This window comes from Protopterus annectens, chromosome 2.part0, assembly GCF_019279795.1.
Source record: "Protopterus annectens isolate FY-2018-M chromosome 2.part0, PAN1.0, whole genome shotgun sequence".
Classification (NCBI taxonomy): domain Eukaryota; kingdom Metazoa; phylum Chordata; order Ceratodontiformes; family Protopteridae; genus Protopterus; species Protopterus annectens.
The window spans coordinates 31,619,899-31,638,098 of record NC_056728.1 but is presented as its reverse complement, the minus strand read 5'-3'; the positions used below and the strand labels follow the sequence as shown (position 1 = coordinate 31,638,098).

Here is an 18,200-nt window from a genome sequence, read left to right as displayed (position 1 = left end):
ATATAGCCTTTGAAGTTTCTTCCTGTTATACCTAATTACAGATCCTGTACACACTGGCTTCATAATGTAATGTAATGCTGTTTTATTTTTAGCCTACTTTAATGAGAAACCAAACCATGTAATTTAATCTCCTTCTGCCTCTTTATAATATGTCTGTGCTATAACTACAGGGCCTTGTTATTATTTAATTATTTCCTCAACTGCTGATGACTTCTGGCTGCTGCATACCCTAGTGTGTCATCCTTACAGTGGCAGTTACGTTTGGGATGTATCCCAAATGAATCCTTTCACTGTGAGAGTTTCCTCTTTCTAGTTATGAAAGTATGGTTACCAGGCTATGAACTGCATCAAGACCTGGGAGAGGAATGGGTGCATAGGCTCATAAGTTCATATGTAAATACTAGGCTATAAGTCTGCGGACTAGTACAAGCCTACGCAATAACCCGAGTTTTGCCCTGTACGTGGTTATGTGTGAGGTGAAGACCTAAACCATTATGCCAACCCTCCCCCAAGGGACCATCACACTGTGGCTTTAAGGATTTTTCAATGAGCACTGACCCCCTACATGCTGGATGATGTATATATGTATATGTGTGCATCTGTGTGTGTGTTTGGGGGATGACATTTTTTGACACTGCAAGGGAGTTGACGTTACCTACACATTGACTTGTACCGCTTGTCCCTGCCCACCATGTTAGACCAGTTAACACAAATGCCAGTTTATTCCAGGTTTCATCCTGAACATATGGCACAGGTACACTTAATATACATCCAACATCATCCCTTCTGAGAGTGACATCCGAGTCACAGCCAGAGTTTCACCCTTCTCTGCCATTGAGATGATGAAAATATCATTTTAACCTTTGACCATTCACCTGAATTCCTTTGGTGAGCAGACTTGGCCTCTGTACCACTGTTTCCCACTAATTAGTCATAGATCCTTGTTTTTTTTGTAATTAAACTGCAGCTACAGTAGCAGATCTGTGTCTTATGTGACAGTATGTCAGTCTTTCTATTCCACAAATGAAACTTAAAAGGCAAGTGCCCAGAAAAGCTCAAGTGCCCTAATAAATAACTTGATTATATAGATTCATAAACTGCTGCTAGGCTAACAATCTAGCCATATTTTCCCAAAAGAATGATGTCCTGTATCCAAATAGGATATTGGGGGGACAGCCATTTATAAGCTTCCTCTGTCCATAAGGGACGTGGGTGACAGGCCCAGTGTAAATTTCCTATTTTCCATCCACTTGTCTAGGTTGCTCTTAAACTGGTTAATAGATGAGCTCAGCTTCATATGGATGAGAAGCTTGTTCCATAGGAGGGACAATCTCTGAGACACATATCTGTCTCTCCAGCATAATCTATTTAAGTTAAAGAAAAAAATCAGGTCCCTGACCTTGTATTTCTGGTATTCTTTGACTTACAAATATGTAGGAGATTCATAAGTGTGGGATTTGCAGATGCCTTGTAAGCCAGGCATAGATCACCAGTCAGCAATCTATAGGAGACTGAGTAGACGGAAAGGGATTTAAAGCATTCTGCATAAGGCAGGTTTGTTAAGCCTTGTATTATTTTTGTAAGCAACCTCTGAGGTCACTCCAGTTGCTTCATATGCCTGGTCAGGTATATACTAATGGGAGCATTGTACTCTATGACTGGTTTGATAAGGGCATTCGCATCAATAAGCATTCCTAAAAACAATCAGTACTAGACTGGATTCTAACAAATAAGCCCATCTTACCAACCAGGCTGCCTTTCAGATTCACTTAGTGACCACTCCCCAACTTTTCTTTTCAGGAGACAGAGTCACACACCAAACAACATCATATTCAAAAACATCCGCAGTAAAAAAAAAAAAAAACTTCTCGCCCACTATTTTTAATTCACTGCTACAACAATGTGATTGGTCACCATTAAAATTCCTCCATTTAGACCTTGCGGTACAATACTTTAACAATAAATTCCAGAAGATATTAATTGACCTAACTTCTATAAGGAAAATTTGCACCAAAACCAAACAACTACCTTTGCTATCAGAAGACACTAAACTACTAATTAAACAAAGGGATAGGGTCTGATCACTTTATCAAAGTGCCAAAAACAAAGATAACCTCACCTCATATCAACAACTAAGAAATCAAGCCAAGAAACAAATCAACAAGGACTAAAAAATCATACTTCCAAACATGCCAACAAAAACACCAGAACAACTCCCAAAATTTTGGCTAAGTATTAATTATCTCCTAAACCCTGGAGATCCCTCAACACCAGCACCTTCTACAACAAATACCTCTGAGTGTATAGCATCACAAGTTCATTACTCACTTCATCAATTCAATTACCTCCTTCTTAAGCAACAATCCTAACTCGCCTCTAACAGTACCCACCTCTACTGTATTTAACCCTAACTCATTCACTATTAAATCCATATAAAGCAGTTACATAAAAAAGCTCCTAGCCAAATTAAGACTGTGTGCTCTTGCTGCCAGTAAACTCCCTAATGAATTTCTAAAACTAGCAGCTCCTTCCATCTCCTATCCTATATCTATACTAATCAACCACTCCATCTCTGAACAATACGTACCCCCTTCAGAAAAGTGGCCCCTCTAAAGATTACTTAAACTATTGACCTATTGCCATTCTCTCCCCCTAGCCAAAATCTTAGAAAAATGCATTCATCAACAACTACTTGACCATTTCCTTAAGAGAAACATTTTCTTCGATTCCCAACACGGCTTCTGACCTAAGCATAGCACTAATACAGCACTTATAAGTTTCACTAACACTATAATTCTCCTCAAAAATGAAGGCCAACTTGTCTCATCACTTTTCCTCAATATGTCCAAAGCTTTCAATACAGTCTGCCACCAAATACTTCTCAACGCACTAGTGACATATAATCTTAGTACAACATTCCTCACTTGGTTTCACAGCTATCTCTCTAATTGACAGCAATTTACAAAATGGGAGAACAAATTCTCTCCCGTACTGCCCATCTCAGTTGGAGTCCTCTAAGGCTTCATCCTCAGACCTCTCCTCTTCATCATATTTACCAACAACCTTAGTACCTCCATTCAGCTAGCCTCTATCATTCAGTTCGCCGAAGATGTCGTTCTTATCTGCTCTGCCCTCACCTCAGGAACTATAAGAAAAAACACAAAACTCTCCAAGACATAGAAAACTCCCTCACCGAGCATCAACTCATACTCAACCCAAACAAAACCAACATAATGGTCTTCTGTAATAAAAAAAAAGCTAGAAATAACCAACCCTCACTCGCCATCTTCTCCTTTAATGGTACAAAAATCGAACCTGTCAGTCAGACTAAGCTTCTAGGTGTAACAATAGATAACTGTCTAAATTTTGACAAACATATATCACTTACAATTGAAAAAGTCCACATCAAACATGGCTTACTTAATAGAGCCAAACATACCTAACCAACAATGCCAGATTATCCACTGCCAGATCCCACCTGCTGTCTACCCTCCTTTATTGCTCTCAAATATTTATTAACCTGCACAAGTCCGGTTTGAATAACCTAGAGACATGCTATAACAAAATAGCCAAGTTTGCCCTAAACCAGCCTCACAAATCTCATCACTGTTCTACACTTCACCAACTTAACTGGATTGAACTACCAGCCTCTTATCTTCAACCAACTAGCCATTGCCCATAGCATCATTCATACACCTAACAACTGCCCTGCTCTCCTTGACTTAGTTCAACCTAATACAAACTTTAGGTCCCTTTGATCATCTGACAAATTAATTAATTCTAAAGATAACTAAATCTCATAACTACTATGGAGACTCCCTTTACTCTAATAAAATAGCTAAAACCTGGAACTTACTACCCAGGACATCCCAAAAATTCAGACCGTCACAAATTCAAACTACTCCTAAAAGAACAACTCACTAATCACTGGCTGTGGTGCTGCACAGTTCCAACCTAATTCATGTTGTCTCTTATTCTAACTAAATCAAATACAGCGAGTTATTATTTGTCTGTTTGCTTCTCTTCTTGTAACCTAATGACTATGTTTAACCAAAAAAAAAACAAAAAACAAAAAAGGTTTGTTATTGCTATCATGATTTGCATACTCAGTTGTGATAGAACTAGCCTCTTTGCTACTTTTTAATCATATAACTCTGTATTTGTACTTGGTAAGCAGTACTCTGCATTTTTTTGCTTTTCACTCCTGTTTTACTGTTAACTTGTTGGAGCTTTTCTCCCTGGGTGTCCGCTGAAAAGGGGTGCCTAGCCCAGTCTGACAATACCTGGTAAACAAATTTAAGTAAGTAAGTAAATAAAATAAACTTCAGGAAAGCTTCCATTCTTTTGTCCCCTGTGAATCTACTGCACTGTTGCACTTAATCACGGATGGATTTATCCCCAAACCCACCCTCTCCAAACCCTTTGGTAATGGTCAAGTAAACCTGTAGGCATTGTGTTTTGCTTCATTTCTGATGGAAAAAAAAAAAAAACAAGATCTGATGTTGTCCACCATTTCATTATTCCTCATGATAGTGTCTTATGATCCAACATTGGATGTGATATGGCCATTCCAAAAGCCTGTTGCTTTAAGTCTTGATCTGCTCCCACACTCATAATGCCCTGCACCAGCCTAACTCCTCAGGTCTCATTTACTGCCTTCCTGGAGAGACGCAATTGCAATAGCCTCAAGCTTCTTTAAAAGATAAGTCTAAACTTTTTTTGTCTAATTTCTTCTAATTTTCTCTTTTATTCATACTCTTACTTCTTTCTTTAACCCCCCCCCTCGGTCTAGCTTTTTAGTAGGGTAGTTTCTTCTTTCCTGTTCTTGCCTCCTGTACAGCCTTTGGCCCACGTTTCTTTCTTTTCCTTTCTCTGCATCAAAAAAAAAAAAAAAAAAAAAACTTTCACAGTATCTTTGTTTTGATATTATGTAACTGTAGTTTTTGGTTATGACTGTGTAGGTGTTTACTTTCTCCTTTCTGCTTCATGTGTATGTGTGCATGTGTTTGCCTGGTCTTTTAATTTAGCAATGTCAGAAAACCCTACCAGGTTTAAACAATGCACCTCTTGTGGGCACAAAATTCTGAATTTGGATGCCCGTGAGAGGTGTGTCTGTTGTTTGGGTGCCTCTCACATAGCTCAAGAATACGAGGAGTGCGTGAGACTTAACCACAACAAACTAATCTTGAGAGGGCTTTTAACTTCAACTGGAGCTCGGACATCCAGCAAGGTATGTTCTAAGAGCTGTAGGTTCCATATTGGCTGCCATACCCCTAGTCCCATTGGCAAGATTCTTCATGCGAGTACTTCAGTGGACTTTGGCAGTTCAGTGGTCCATTCTGAATCATCCATTAAATACTCCCATCAAGCTGACCTCAACATGCAGGTGTCATCTCCAATGGTGGCTTCTCTCAGATGATCTTTATCTCAGCAGACATTTTTCCCTTCCATTCACTATGGCCACAGTGACCACATACACTTCCTCTTTGGGGTGGGGGGCACTTTGAAGGAAGGTTGGTCCAAGGCATGTGTTTCCAACAGAGTCCAAGTTGCACATGAATGTTCTAGAGATGAGAGTGGTCCTTCTGATGTTGCAAGCCTTCCAAGACTGCCTGCCTCTAGGAACAATAGCAATTCATTTAGTCAACATGTCAGTAGTCTGGTATATCAACAAACAGGGGGGACCCAGTCTTATCCACTATATAGAGAGGCCATGAGAGTGTGGGAATGGGCGATCTCTTCAAACTGCTTTCTTATTGCAATGCACATACGCAGGGAGACCAACATTCTAGGGGACAGACTCAGCATATCTATTCTGACTCCACATGAGTGGTCCCTAAATCAATCAGTAGCGAACCGAATCTTCTGGCAATGGGGCCAACCTTGCTGTGATCTCTTTGCATCTTCCTGGAAAATCAAATGCAGCAGGTACCTGTGTCTGATCCCCTGAAAGGGGGAGTCATCAAGGGATGCTCTAATTCACGATTAGCCTCTGAGTCTCCTATACTCCTGTCCTCCAATTCTGTTAATAGCGAAGGTTCTTCAGAAAGCCAGCATGTTAAGGAGAACTCTAATCCTTATTGCCCCTTTCTGGTCTCATTAGGTATGGTTCCCTGTCCTTCGGTCTCATGCCAAATATCCACCATGTATACTGGATCCCAGACAGGATCTGATTTCCCACCGATCAAAACTCCATCCCTCCAACCTCAAATCCCTAAAACTAACCACTTGGTTTTTCCAGTTCCAATGATTTTAAGAAAGTCCAGGCTGGCTTTCTCAGTACGGGAGATCATTCTTGCTTCTCAGAAACTCTCTACCAAAAAGGTGTACAATAGCAAACGGAAGAGATTTTCAGTGTGGGCATTGAAACAGGACATTGATCCCTTTATGGCTGTCATCTCAGGTGTTCTCCTTTTCCTAGGTTTTCTTTTTCAACAGGGAGACAGTTTTTCTACAATTAAGTGACAACTGGCAGCCATTGCTAATTTTCATTCCACAAATAATTCAGATGATTTTACTCCCATTTCGGCATCCAAACTATGTAAAGCCTTTATGAAGGGAATTTTTCTATTCAGACCCCTGATTAAAGATCTTTCCCCTCCTTGGGATCTGACTTTGGTTCTGCAATGTCTTACTCAAAAACCCTTTGAACTGGCTAGTTCCTGTGACATGAAATTTCTGTCCTGGAAGAGTATTTTTCTTGTGACCATTCCTTCAGCCAAGAGGATATTGGAATTACAAGCCTCACCATCAAAACTACCATATGTTATCTTTTCCAAAGACTGAGTTTCTCTCAGGACAAACCCTTCCTATTTCCCTAAAGTGGCCATGGAAGCAAACTTAAACCAGTGCATTCATCTTACAGTCTTTTTCAATAACCACTCCAGCAAGGGTGAATATGTGCTGCATTCACTTGATGTTTATAGACAGTTGTATTTCTGTCTGCACAGAACAAAGGAACATAGGAAGTCTGAACAACTATTTGTATCCTTTTCTCAGGATGGATAAATGGATTACAAATTGTATATCTACAATTTATTCTTTGAAAGGACTGAAGTTGCTGCCTTCTCTGAGAGCTCATTCTACCTGGTCAGTGTCTACTTAGGATCATAGAATCATAGGTGGTTACTAGGCTATTGGCCCCGAGGTCCTTATAAGCCTAGCCAAGAGTTTATCCCATGTTTAGACAAATCAGCACCCGATGCCCCTGTCCAATAGGGACATGGGTGGAATCCCAGGGGTATATTTTATGTTTCCCATCCAGTTTGTGCTTAAAAAGGGGTAAAAAGGTACTGTGCTTGATGTGGAGAGGGAGTCTATTCCATAGATGGCGGAGTCTCTGGGACACAAATCTGTCTCGTCAACAAGTTTTGTTGATGTCACAGACCAGGTTGAGGCCATGCGTGTGGGTTACTCGAGTGGAACTTCACTTGTGGATATGCAGCAGTCCCATCAGGGTAAGGTCCGTGAACACCTTGTATGCCAGACAGAGGTCACATCTGAGGAGTGAAACCGAGTAGAGGGATAGGGCTTTTAACCTATCTGTGTATGGTAGATGTGTGAGGCCCTGGATTCTCCTGGTGAGGAACCTCTGTGGTCTCTCCAGCTGCTGCATGTGCTTTGTGTTACTTTGTGTGAGTTACATATTGAAAGGCACATTGTACTCGATAATGGGGGGGAAGAATACAGGGATGTTATGACCTCCTTGTCCCTGTTTGAGATACCCTTACTTATGAGGTGGACCATGTAGAAGGCTTTCCGTACAATGGAAGTAACATGGTGGTCAACAGTCAGGTTGCTATCAACCTGGGTGCCCAAATCCCTCATGAATGATTAAGTGCTTAGGATGCTGTTATTAATGTGATAATTTGTGTGGACATCACTCTCCCCAAAGCGGATGGTGATGCATTTTTTGGTATTCAGCTTGAGGCCATGTTTCTGGCACCAGTCATTTGTCTGAGTGAGACCCTCTTGGAGGATGTCCACATCACTAGGGGAATTGATGACAGCACCCAGCTTGCAGTCATCTGCAAATCTGGTCAGCCATAGCCCACTGGTTTTGGCCTGCACCTCTGAAAAGTATATCCCAAATAACAGAGGCCCCAAGACCAAACCCTGGATTATGCCACTTGTTACAGGTCTGCTGATTGAGGTGGCTTCCCCTATTTTGACTACGTGCGTTCTATCAGTGAGCCAGTTTACTACCCATCTGGTAAATATGGCTTGATGCCTAGTTGAGAGAGTTTATCTATTATGCCTGATTGGGGAATAGTGTCAAAGGCTTTGGCCAGGTCAATCTAGGCTGTGTGCACCGTCTTCCCCTCATCTATGTCTTTGATGACTGTCTCAAAGAAGTCGACCAAATTTAGCAGACATGACCTCGCCTTGACAAAGCCATACTGTGTGGGATCAAGTGTTTGGAGGTTGCCAGTGTCCTTGTTGATGAGGTCCATGATAATCTGTTCCATGGCCTTGCAGATCAGGTAGTTAGGCTGATGGGTCTATAATTTCCTGGATTGGTGGACACATCACCTTTCTGTAAAGGGATGACAGTGGCTGTCCTCCACACAGCTGAGACGAAGCCAGTACTCAGGCTTTGGTTGAATAGGGTGCCTAGTGGTGCTGCAAGTTCCTGCCTGAGTTCATGTAGGATGCAGCCACTTCTGCATTCTCAGCTAGGACCTCTATTGATGAACTTTGTGCTGCAGCAACCTGGTCAAAATCACACACTTTTGTCTCGCATTATAAGTTGGATATAGTTTCCAGAGACCCTCCATCCATAGGGGCTGCCCAGGAATTCAGTAGCTGGGGACTCTGACTCTATTGTGAGGAATAATGAAATGGACATCAGATTTAGGAGTTATGTACTTACCATAACTTGGTATCTGTGTTGTCCAATTTCATTATTATTCCAATTCCAATCCAACCTTACCCATTCCAGAAAAGTCTAGAGGTGCCTGGAGGAACTAGAGCTCCATAGCTTTTATAGTTTGAACTCCAGATTGGGATCAGTCCTTGTATACATATGTATTTGCATAGTGTTTATATTTCTTTTCCTGCTTTAGGTCGGTAAACTCGATCTGAGGAGTTAGGGCTGGTGCAGAGCATTATGGGAGTGGGAGGAGCTCGAGACTTAAAGCAACAGACTTTTGGGATGGCTGGATTGAATCTGATGTCAGATTCTAAGACTCTTTTGTGAGGAATAAGGAAATTGGGCAAAAAAAATACCATGTATGGTAAGTTATGGTAAGTACATAACTCATAATTTTATTGCACTTCTAAACAAAGTACCTCAAATAAGTCTTTATTTCCCAGATTTCAGAAACAAAAAAGGCTTAATTCTCCTCCATATAGATGCCATCAGGTCAGATTCCAGAAACTAACTGTAAGATAGCTTGGGACTTGGGACTTCTCCCTCGTCTTACAGTGCATGAATCCCTCTATCTTTTTTTTAGTTCTGCATTGTGAATTCTTAGAGTGCATATAACCAGGAAGCTGCAGTGATTTTGACCCCCTTTTTGCAAAGATGACCTGGGAATATGTAATCTGTTTTACAAAAAATATAATAGAAGTTGTCCCACTATGAGAACCTCACTCCATTCCAAACCCAAAAATTACATCTGCTGATACTGGGGGGAACTTTTTTCTCAACTCCATAAGGAATTGCTACAGTTGTATGAAATACAGTTGTAGATTTATGAAAATACACATCACAAAAAGCAACAAGTATTTTGGAAGGAGTCTTTCTTCTGGTTCATCACCATTAATTTATCATTTTCACGTTAAGGTCACTGTACCTCAGAGAAAAAAACTATGATCTCCAAATGAAAATCAGCAGTAAACTCCGATTCTGTAAACATTATTACAGCCTGTAATGAATAAATAGTCATGAGTAAACACGCTGTCAAAGTAGCTAGTGCTAATGAATAGTGAGCAAAGGTGAAAGTAAAGCTATAGAAATGTGTTATCACTGCAGTTTAAATTTCTAAGCGCAGTAAAAGAGTTTAACAGAAGTACTGTAGTACTATGTTGACAGAACATTTTCATTAGAGAATGTCATCTACTAATGCTGATAAATGATATAGACTTCTGTTTGTAATTAAATCACCTACTAATGTAGATAAGTGATATAAATGTTTGCTTTTAGTTAATGTAGCAGTTAGCAAGCTATAATGGTAGCTTTAGTTGGCATATGGAGCATTTATTACAATGTGAAAACAGAATGAAACCTTTTCTAGAATGTCAGCTTCTAATGATAAAGCCTTTGCTCTCCTCAGTCCTTTCTGTGTTCATCCTAAGCCTGCAGTGTAAAAGTTTGGATTTATCTTCAACACTTTATACCCTTACATTAATGCTTGATTTTCTTGTTGCTAAACTCCTGCTTTCTGCAAACTCTTCATTTTGATCCTTGCAATTTTTTTGCATTTTCCTTGAAAGTCTACATTCAGTTTTGAATACTCTGGTGTCTGTATTTCTGTCTGGGCCTACTGACCCTATATACACTTTGAATTTCCTGTCATTCATACGTACATACTCACACACACAGACACACCCTAAGCCTGTGATCATTTGTCCTCTGACAAAATTTGAAGTCTGCCTTTTGTGGCAGAATCTCAGTGAAATTTAGCACATGCAGTTTCTCTTTAGTTACTTAGTGCCCAACAGGTGATCTCAGTTCTGTTGAATTCCTGTATAGTTTTAGCCTATTGTTCCCAATCTTAAAAAATACTTTTTCTCTTAAAAATCTTGGCTGCCACATTTGTGTACATCTTTTTTAACCTTTACTGTTCTGTACAGATACATTTTCCCTTTTAGTTCTACTGGTGTTTAGATAGTTCAACATTTGAATTTCTGCTTAGAGTACAAGGTCTTCTGTATTTATACTCTACTGTGCTATAAGTAAAGAAGTATATAAAGTATTAGATAATTCTTATCCTTTTGAAGTCTCTGCTCTGCGGATGAACAGTGTTATCTGTCTCCTCCACTTCATGTCACCCATCAAGGAGAAAGTTTGTTGTTGAAAATAAACCATGCATGTTTATGTGAGCCCCATGTTGAAAGCAGAAAGCAAATGTGGCAACAGTCTTTGAGGGTCAACAGTTGAATTCTGAGTGTGTATTAGTTTGAAAAGACATGCCATATGTATTGGGAAAACAGAATTTTTTTTAATAACAAACTACAGGGAAATATTTCCTTTTACCTGTTTGGTAAGGTGTATTAATGTAAGGCCTTGAGGTCCTTTATTCATTTTTTACAATGAACTCTTAATGAGTTTACTCTCCAGATGGAGCATTTGCAATAAGAGACTGAGAAAATCCCTGTGCTGTATTTACCTTTTGTAGATGACTGTGTGAGCATGCCCAGTGTGGCGAGTGAGCAGGAAGCGTATCTCATGAGTGCCATCGGAAGAAGACGGTTTTCTAGTCACATATCGAGCAGATCCATTCCTCAGTCAGAGGGTGGACTCAGCATGCTTCCCAGCCAGAGGTAATGATTTGCTCATACATTCTAAAAGCCACGCATCAGCGATAACACTGAACAAAACTATAGTTCAGACTGTATTGTTTCCAGTTCACATTATGCATCAGTGACAGAACTAATGTATACTAGACTATGCACTGCTTCTGTTTTTTTTTTTTCCAAGATAGCTTTCTAAATTCCTAGTGTATTTTTATAATGTATGTTTACAGACTAAATGTCCATAATTAGCACAGTAAAGCAGCCAGTAAATATAGTCCAAGCTAACTTCAGTCTTTCTATACAATTCTGCCATTACTAGCAGGGTATCCAGTTATGACAGATGACACCCGTTTCACTACTGTAAATCAACCATGTAACAAAAGATTGTTAAAGTTGATGCATTTTTCGACCATCTGAAATCATGTAGGTTGCATGATGTTATTAAATATGCACAAAAAGATCACGCAAAAGGAATATGCAGTATAATTAGTCTGCAATTACTCTTTCATTTGCCATATTTTGCTGTGATTTGAAGTAACTTAATGGTGGCAAAGCCATAATGAGAGTTAAAAGAGGTGGTAATAAGAAAGTATGTATATCATATAACTAAGTGATCATCTGGTTGTCTAAGACATATTTCTTTTGTGCAGTGGGGAAAAAGTGATTTTTGAAAAAAAGTGCATACAATGCCAATACCTAGATTTTTCAAATTGAAAATGTGAAAAGGTGCATATAACTGAAATTTCACTAATTTTGTAGGTGAGCATTGTGAGCTTCACTGAATAAACTTTGTGCATATTGTACATGCTAATGGTCTTTGTTTTTAAATTATTTTAATTTGTTTGCAAGAGCTAAGGAAACTTTGAATTTTTGAATTTGGTATGCCAAGCTAACAAGGTCAAAAAGATATCTGTAAATGAACAGTGCCTGTGTAATAAGTAGTGTTGTAATGACCAAAACACACTCTTGTACTAGTATCATTTTGCATTTTAAATGTAAACATATTTATATGTCAAATTCAAAAAAAAACTTTATCTCTGCTCTCTGTTTTATTAAAACATAGTAGAAATGCTGTTCATTTGTCAGATACTCTTGACTACACGACTTTTGTATAAGTGGTATTGTAGTACAATTTTTAAATTTAAACACATTCACATCTGTTTGTGAAAATGGGAACAATGTGATGTTTTGCTCATATACAAAAATAAAAGGTGTCTGTAAACAAAACACCATCTTTTAAGATATTTTTGTGTTGATTAGCTTTCATTTTCCTGGCATAACACTATATTTTATATCATTATTTTGTTACTTAAATATGATTAGTGTTGCAGTAAACCTGAACTTTAAATAACTAGATTCTGAGAGCTGTGATGTTACCACTGTACTGTAAATACTTTGTGATTTAAAAACTGAAGGCTTCTTTAATTTTGTTATTGCAGTAGCTCAAATAAATATCTACATGGTACAGCTTTATCTCGCTTCTTGTCTCAGACACATGCATGTCTTCCTGTTTTATGTACATACATGCAAGCTTTGTGTATGTACATTTGCTGACACACGTGTGTGCACTGTTTGTGTTAAGAGTGAGAATGTGTTTGTGTGTTCCCGTGTTTGTAAAATCTGCATGTATTTTCCATGATGCTTTGTATTATGGAATATGGTAGTAGTTTTGTCCTCTGAAGTTAGGTTGCATGGCCATTGTGTGTGATTGTTTCTACAGAATCTTTGCTTTATGGTTTGCTATTATTTTCTTTATTTTCATAGTTTGCCCTGCCTTTGACTTTTTTTGCAGTTTCATATGTAATCACGTACCTCTCAACCACTCTGTATGTGGCAGTGTTCCACTTTTACCTTTGGTTTTACTATTTGTTCTGCTGCTCCAGTTTGTCCTTTGATAGCTCTTATTTGTGCTCTTTCATTGGTTCTACAATTGAGCTAGTGAGAGAGGAAGTTGTCAATTTAAAAACATAGACAACCGAATCACCACAACAGCATTATGCCAGAATGGACCAGTAGCATAGTACTGTGAGAAAAATGGTCCAGCAGCAGAGCGGGCTGCCAGCTGCCTATGCTGTTGCTCCATTTTTCTAGCTACATTATGCTACTGGTCCATTCAGCAGGGCAGTAGCTTACTGCAGTTGGAATTGTGGTTTATCACTTTACACCATTCAGTTGGTCAACCCATGACTGAGGAACATGTATAGTTCTATTTGGCTGTTTGCCACAGTACTGCAAACTTTTTTTTTTTTTATTATTGTTTGGTCCTCAACTTCATGTTGATAGGGAATGTTCTTCTTTTGGGCCATCTGCTACACTTTGTAAAGGCCAGTGTTATAATTTTTAATGTTTAGAGGTTGAGAGGTATGTATAGTTATGATGCTGCTGATTTTTCATTTTATAGTACTGTTGTTTTACATTATTTAAGATTTTTGAAATTGATGAAATCCATAAATTCCTTTCAGTAAACCAGTCCTAAGAGGTTGCCTAATGCAATAAGTATAATATGCTTTGCCTCAGTGATTGATTCATTCCTTAACCAAAATATAGCTACAGCTGACCACAAAAAGTCTGAAAACAGCTTCACATATTTGTTGCCCTGATCTGTATTGAATACATTGAGAGTCCTTGTGGCATGGCAGACTTTTCCTTTGTAGTGAAACATTCCAAATTACTGTATTTCAAGAGAAATTTTCATTACTTCAGTTCATAACAGAGAGTGTATTTAATCCATGTTATATTTCTGTAAGTGCTACATTCTTTCAACAAATAAAAACATACCAACAATCCAGAAGCTAGCTCTAATCAGTTTAATTTGTTACACAGGCTTTGTCTGTGAGCATTATCTTCCTAATTAGTGCATGTACTATATGTGAGTCCCATTTAAAACATGGATGCCATCTGATATCCGATTTATTTAAGTCTGTATGTTTGTGTGTGTGTGCGCGTCTCTGTGTCTGTTTCTCGGTTTTGTCTGCTGTTGCAGAAGTGAAGGCTCTTGATCTTGTACTGTAAATTTATGGAACAAATTTTGTGATGAGCTATGAAATCTTGAGTTACTAAATGCATTCCATAATCCTACAGTACAAGATATTTTATTTATTTAATATCTGGCTCACAAATATTACACTTTTTTCTGTACTTTTTAACTGAATACAGTAATTATATACTTTGTCTTTTGGACAGAACTTTTTATGTATGTTATATATGGGTTTGTGAAAGGTCTGTCTTATTTTGGCTTTGTATTGCAGTTCTGAGTAAGGTTTTATGTTTTATTTTTTAATAGTTCTGTTGATTATTTGTGAAATGTTTTGTTAATTATTTTAGAAGTTTATAGTTCTTTTATATATTCAGTTTAACTGAGTTCAGTATATATTTTTCAATTTGGGTTTATTTCACCAGTAATGCAGGTTTTCGATTGGCTGGTTGCATTTATTTTATTTTTTGTTTCTGTTTCAATTTGTTTCAATGTTGGTGACTTGTTTTTTATGTTTGATTGACATGCATGTGTTTTGATGGATTTCCTCTGTGTATTTTTGCTGTGTGCAGTGTATGTAATTACAGGCTTTACCTTTGAGTGACTAACAGTGGCCCAGATGTAGTGGTGAAAAATGGTGGATGACATGGATTTGCCCTCAAGGCTCATAGGTTCATAGGTATATATTAGGCTAACAACCACAGGGGCCTTTTTAAGCCTAACCATACATCCCAAGTGAGAATTAAACCCTTTATCTTTTCTCTGTGAGTTAAACACCTTAATCTTTGTGCCAACCCTATCTCTGTTCCGCCCCTAACTCTAACTACACATTAACTTACAAAAAACCCTTTCCCTAACTGTACCACTACACAAGACATACGCACCCCATCATAGGTAGGTACTTGGCTATCTGCCCGAAGGCATTTATAAGCCTAGCCGGAATGTGTTGGCATTCGCCACCCCCTTAGATTAGTTCCGTGTGCTTCTGTCCAGCAGAGCCATTGAAGTGATCCTTGGGGTAAACTTTCTGTTTCCAATCCACTCGTCAAGGTTTCTCTTTAAGAGGGTTAGCGAGGAGCTCTGCCTAATGTAGATTGGAATCTTGTTCCAGAGCATGGGAAGACTCTGGGACAGGAATCTATCCCTCCAGCATGTCCTATTTATTGTTGTGGTGAGGTTTAGATCCCTGGAGCATGTGGCTCGAGGGGATATGGTTTTCTTTAGATGGAGCATGTCCATCAATTCTGGGTTGGACATGGCCTTGTATGTCAGGCAGACATCACTTCTGAGTAGGTGGTATGCAACCGAGTACAGCTTGAGTTTCTTCATTCGAGCTGCATAGGGCATCTGCTTGAGGCCAGTGATCCTCTTGGTGAGGTACTTCTGTGGTCTTTCCAGTTGTTGCTGGTGTCTTGTAAGGTCCATCCCAAATGGGGCATTGTCCTCTATGATGGGTCTGATGAGTGATGCATAGAGGAGCCCAATGACCTCTTTCGATCTGGATGCAAACCTTTTTGTGATTAGGTGGGCCACATAGAAGGATTTTCTAACCACTTTGGCAATGTGATTATCAAAGGAGAGGTTACTATCTACTTGGGTTCCCACATCCCTTATTATGTTTTCTGTATTTAGGGGGCTACCACCTATGTGGTAGTTTGTGGGTACTTTGTTTTTTCCAAAGGGGATGACTATGCACTTTTTGGCATTTAGCTTGAGGCCATGGTTTTGACACCAGGTATCTGTCTCAGTGAGACCCTTTTGGAGGATGTCTGTGACAGCTGGAGAGTCAATTATAGCCCCGCAGTCGTCTGCGAACTTGGTCAGCCATAGTCCTCCTGTGCTTGCCTGTACCTCTGAGAAGTATATGCCGAACAGGAGGGGTCCTAGGACTGAGCCCTGGGAAACGCCATTTGTAACCGGTTTAGTCAGACCTAGCTCTCACAACTTTTACGATGTGGGTTCTGTCCATGAGCCAGTTGGCAACCCATCTCGTGACATAGAGGTTTATGTTCAGACTGGTGAGCTTGACTATAATACCTGAGTGGGGAATGGTGTTGAAGGCCTTTGCAAGGTCTAGGTAGACTATATGGACCACCTTTCCCCTCGTCTATAGCCTTGGTAACTGTCTCAAAGAAGTCCACCAGGTTTAGGAGGCATGATCTCCCCTTAAAGCCGAACTGGGTAGAATCCAGTGTTTGGAGGTTTCCAATGTCTTTGTCAGTGAAATCCATGATGATGTGCTCCAAAGCTTTGCAGACCAAGCTAGTCAGGCTTATAAGGTGATAGTTTCCGGGGTCCGTTTTGGCTCCGCCTTTGTGGAGTGGAATAACCATTGCTGTGCGCCACTCTGTGGGGACGTAGCCTGTGGAGAGACTGAGTTTAAACAGTGTGTTTAGGTGAGGGTTTAGTTCATCTTTGAGCTTGTGCAAGACGCAGCCTGGGACACCGTCTGGTCCCATTGATGCTGTGTTTTTGGCTTTGGAGAGGGCTGTTTTAACCTGACTGTCTGTGATTTTAGGGGCACTACATTCTTCTAGTATAGTTATGGGCCCTTTTGGGGGTGAAAGGGGGGTGAAGTTTGCACTGAGCCTGTCTGCCAGGATTTTGGCTATATCGGTCGATTCAGTGTATTTTGTGCCATTCTGCACTAACTCCGAGCAGATCTGATAATTGCCACTTAGATTCTTGACATAGCTAAAGAATGCCTTGTGGTTATCTTTGGAGTCCATGGGAATTTTTCTTTCGAAGCTAGCCTTGTTTGATTTTATGAGGGAACGTAGTTTCTTGCTGATACTGATCAGGGATGTCTTCCCTTCCTGGGATTTTACTCTTTTCTGTACTAGTTTCCTCCTGCTGTTGTATAGCTTGTTTATGGCAGGGGTCCACCAGATTAGTTTCCTTTTTTTGCAGGAGTGAGTCTTGGTTTTGTTTGGGATAGCACGATCCATGCATTTTTTTAGGTGCCCGTAGAGTGCATTAGTAAAGGATTTTGCAGCTTGGACAGCGTTATCCTTTAGAATGGGGGCTTTGAAACTTCCCACCTCGGTCTTAAGTAATGTGACGTTTGCTTTTGAAAAGTTTTTCACAGTGGTTTCTTTGACCGGGGGTGGTGGCGGAATGTGGATATCCAGAGTGATTAGTTTATGGTCAGATCTAACCATCGAGGGGTTGAACTCCAGTGTGGAACACTAGTCGCCCATGTTGTTGATGGCCAGGTCCAATATGTTGTCACCTCTGGGGGGGGTGTTGACCAGTTGATCCAGGGCATTTGAGTTTATAAATTCTAGGAAATGTTGGGCAAGGGAGTTTGTACTTGAGTAGTTCTCCCAGTTAATGTGTGGGTAATTGAAATCACCCAATATCAGGGTGTTTGGTAGGACCTTTATATTTCCCAGTGTTTCCAGGAATGGGGAGTGGGGGTCCTGGGACATGGTGGGTGATCTGTAGCAAGCTATAATTTGAATAGCAGTTTTGCCCATTGTTAGTTGCACATGAATGTTCTCTGAAGCATCGTGCTGTGCCACTAACCTGGAGGTGTGGGTATCCTTGATGAATATGGATACTCCGCCACCTTTTGTATTTCGGTCGGGGTTTTGTGGCCGAAATGTATGGTATGAGTTGTAGCCTGGTAGTGCTGGGGTGCTCTCTGGAGCCTTAAACCAGGTTTCTGTTACTGCACTTATATCGATTTTCTCCATACTGAGGAGTGCCTCGAGTGCGTGCATTTTGAGGTTTAGACTTCTGGCATTGAGTTGCATTACCCTCA

At 39.9% G+C, this 18,200-nt stretch overlaps 1 protein-coding gene across 1 annotated transcript in view; it reads left to right on the top strand.

Annotated features, from left to right (window-relative positions):
* Positions 1-18,200, top strand: part of UNC80 (unc-80 homolog, NALCN channel complex subunit) — a 5,631,640-nt gene that overhangs the window by 5,364,508 nt on the left and 248,932 nt on the right. The window contains exon 60 of the mRNA XM_044060513.1: positions 11,343-11,487. Within this exon, the coding sequence (XP_043916448.1) occupies positions 11,343-11,487 (145 nt within the window). The remainder of the gene's footprint in view (positions 1-11,342; positions 11,488-18,200) is intronic.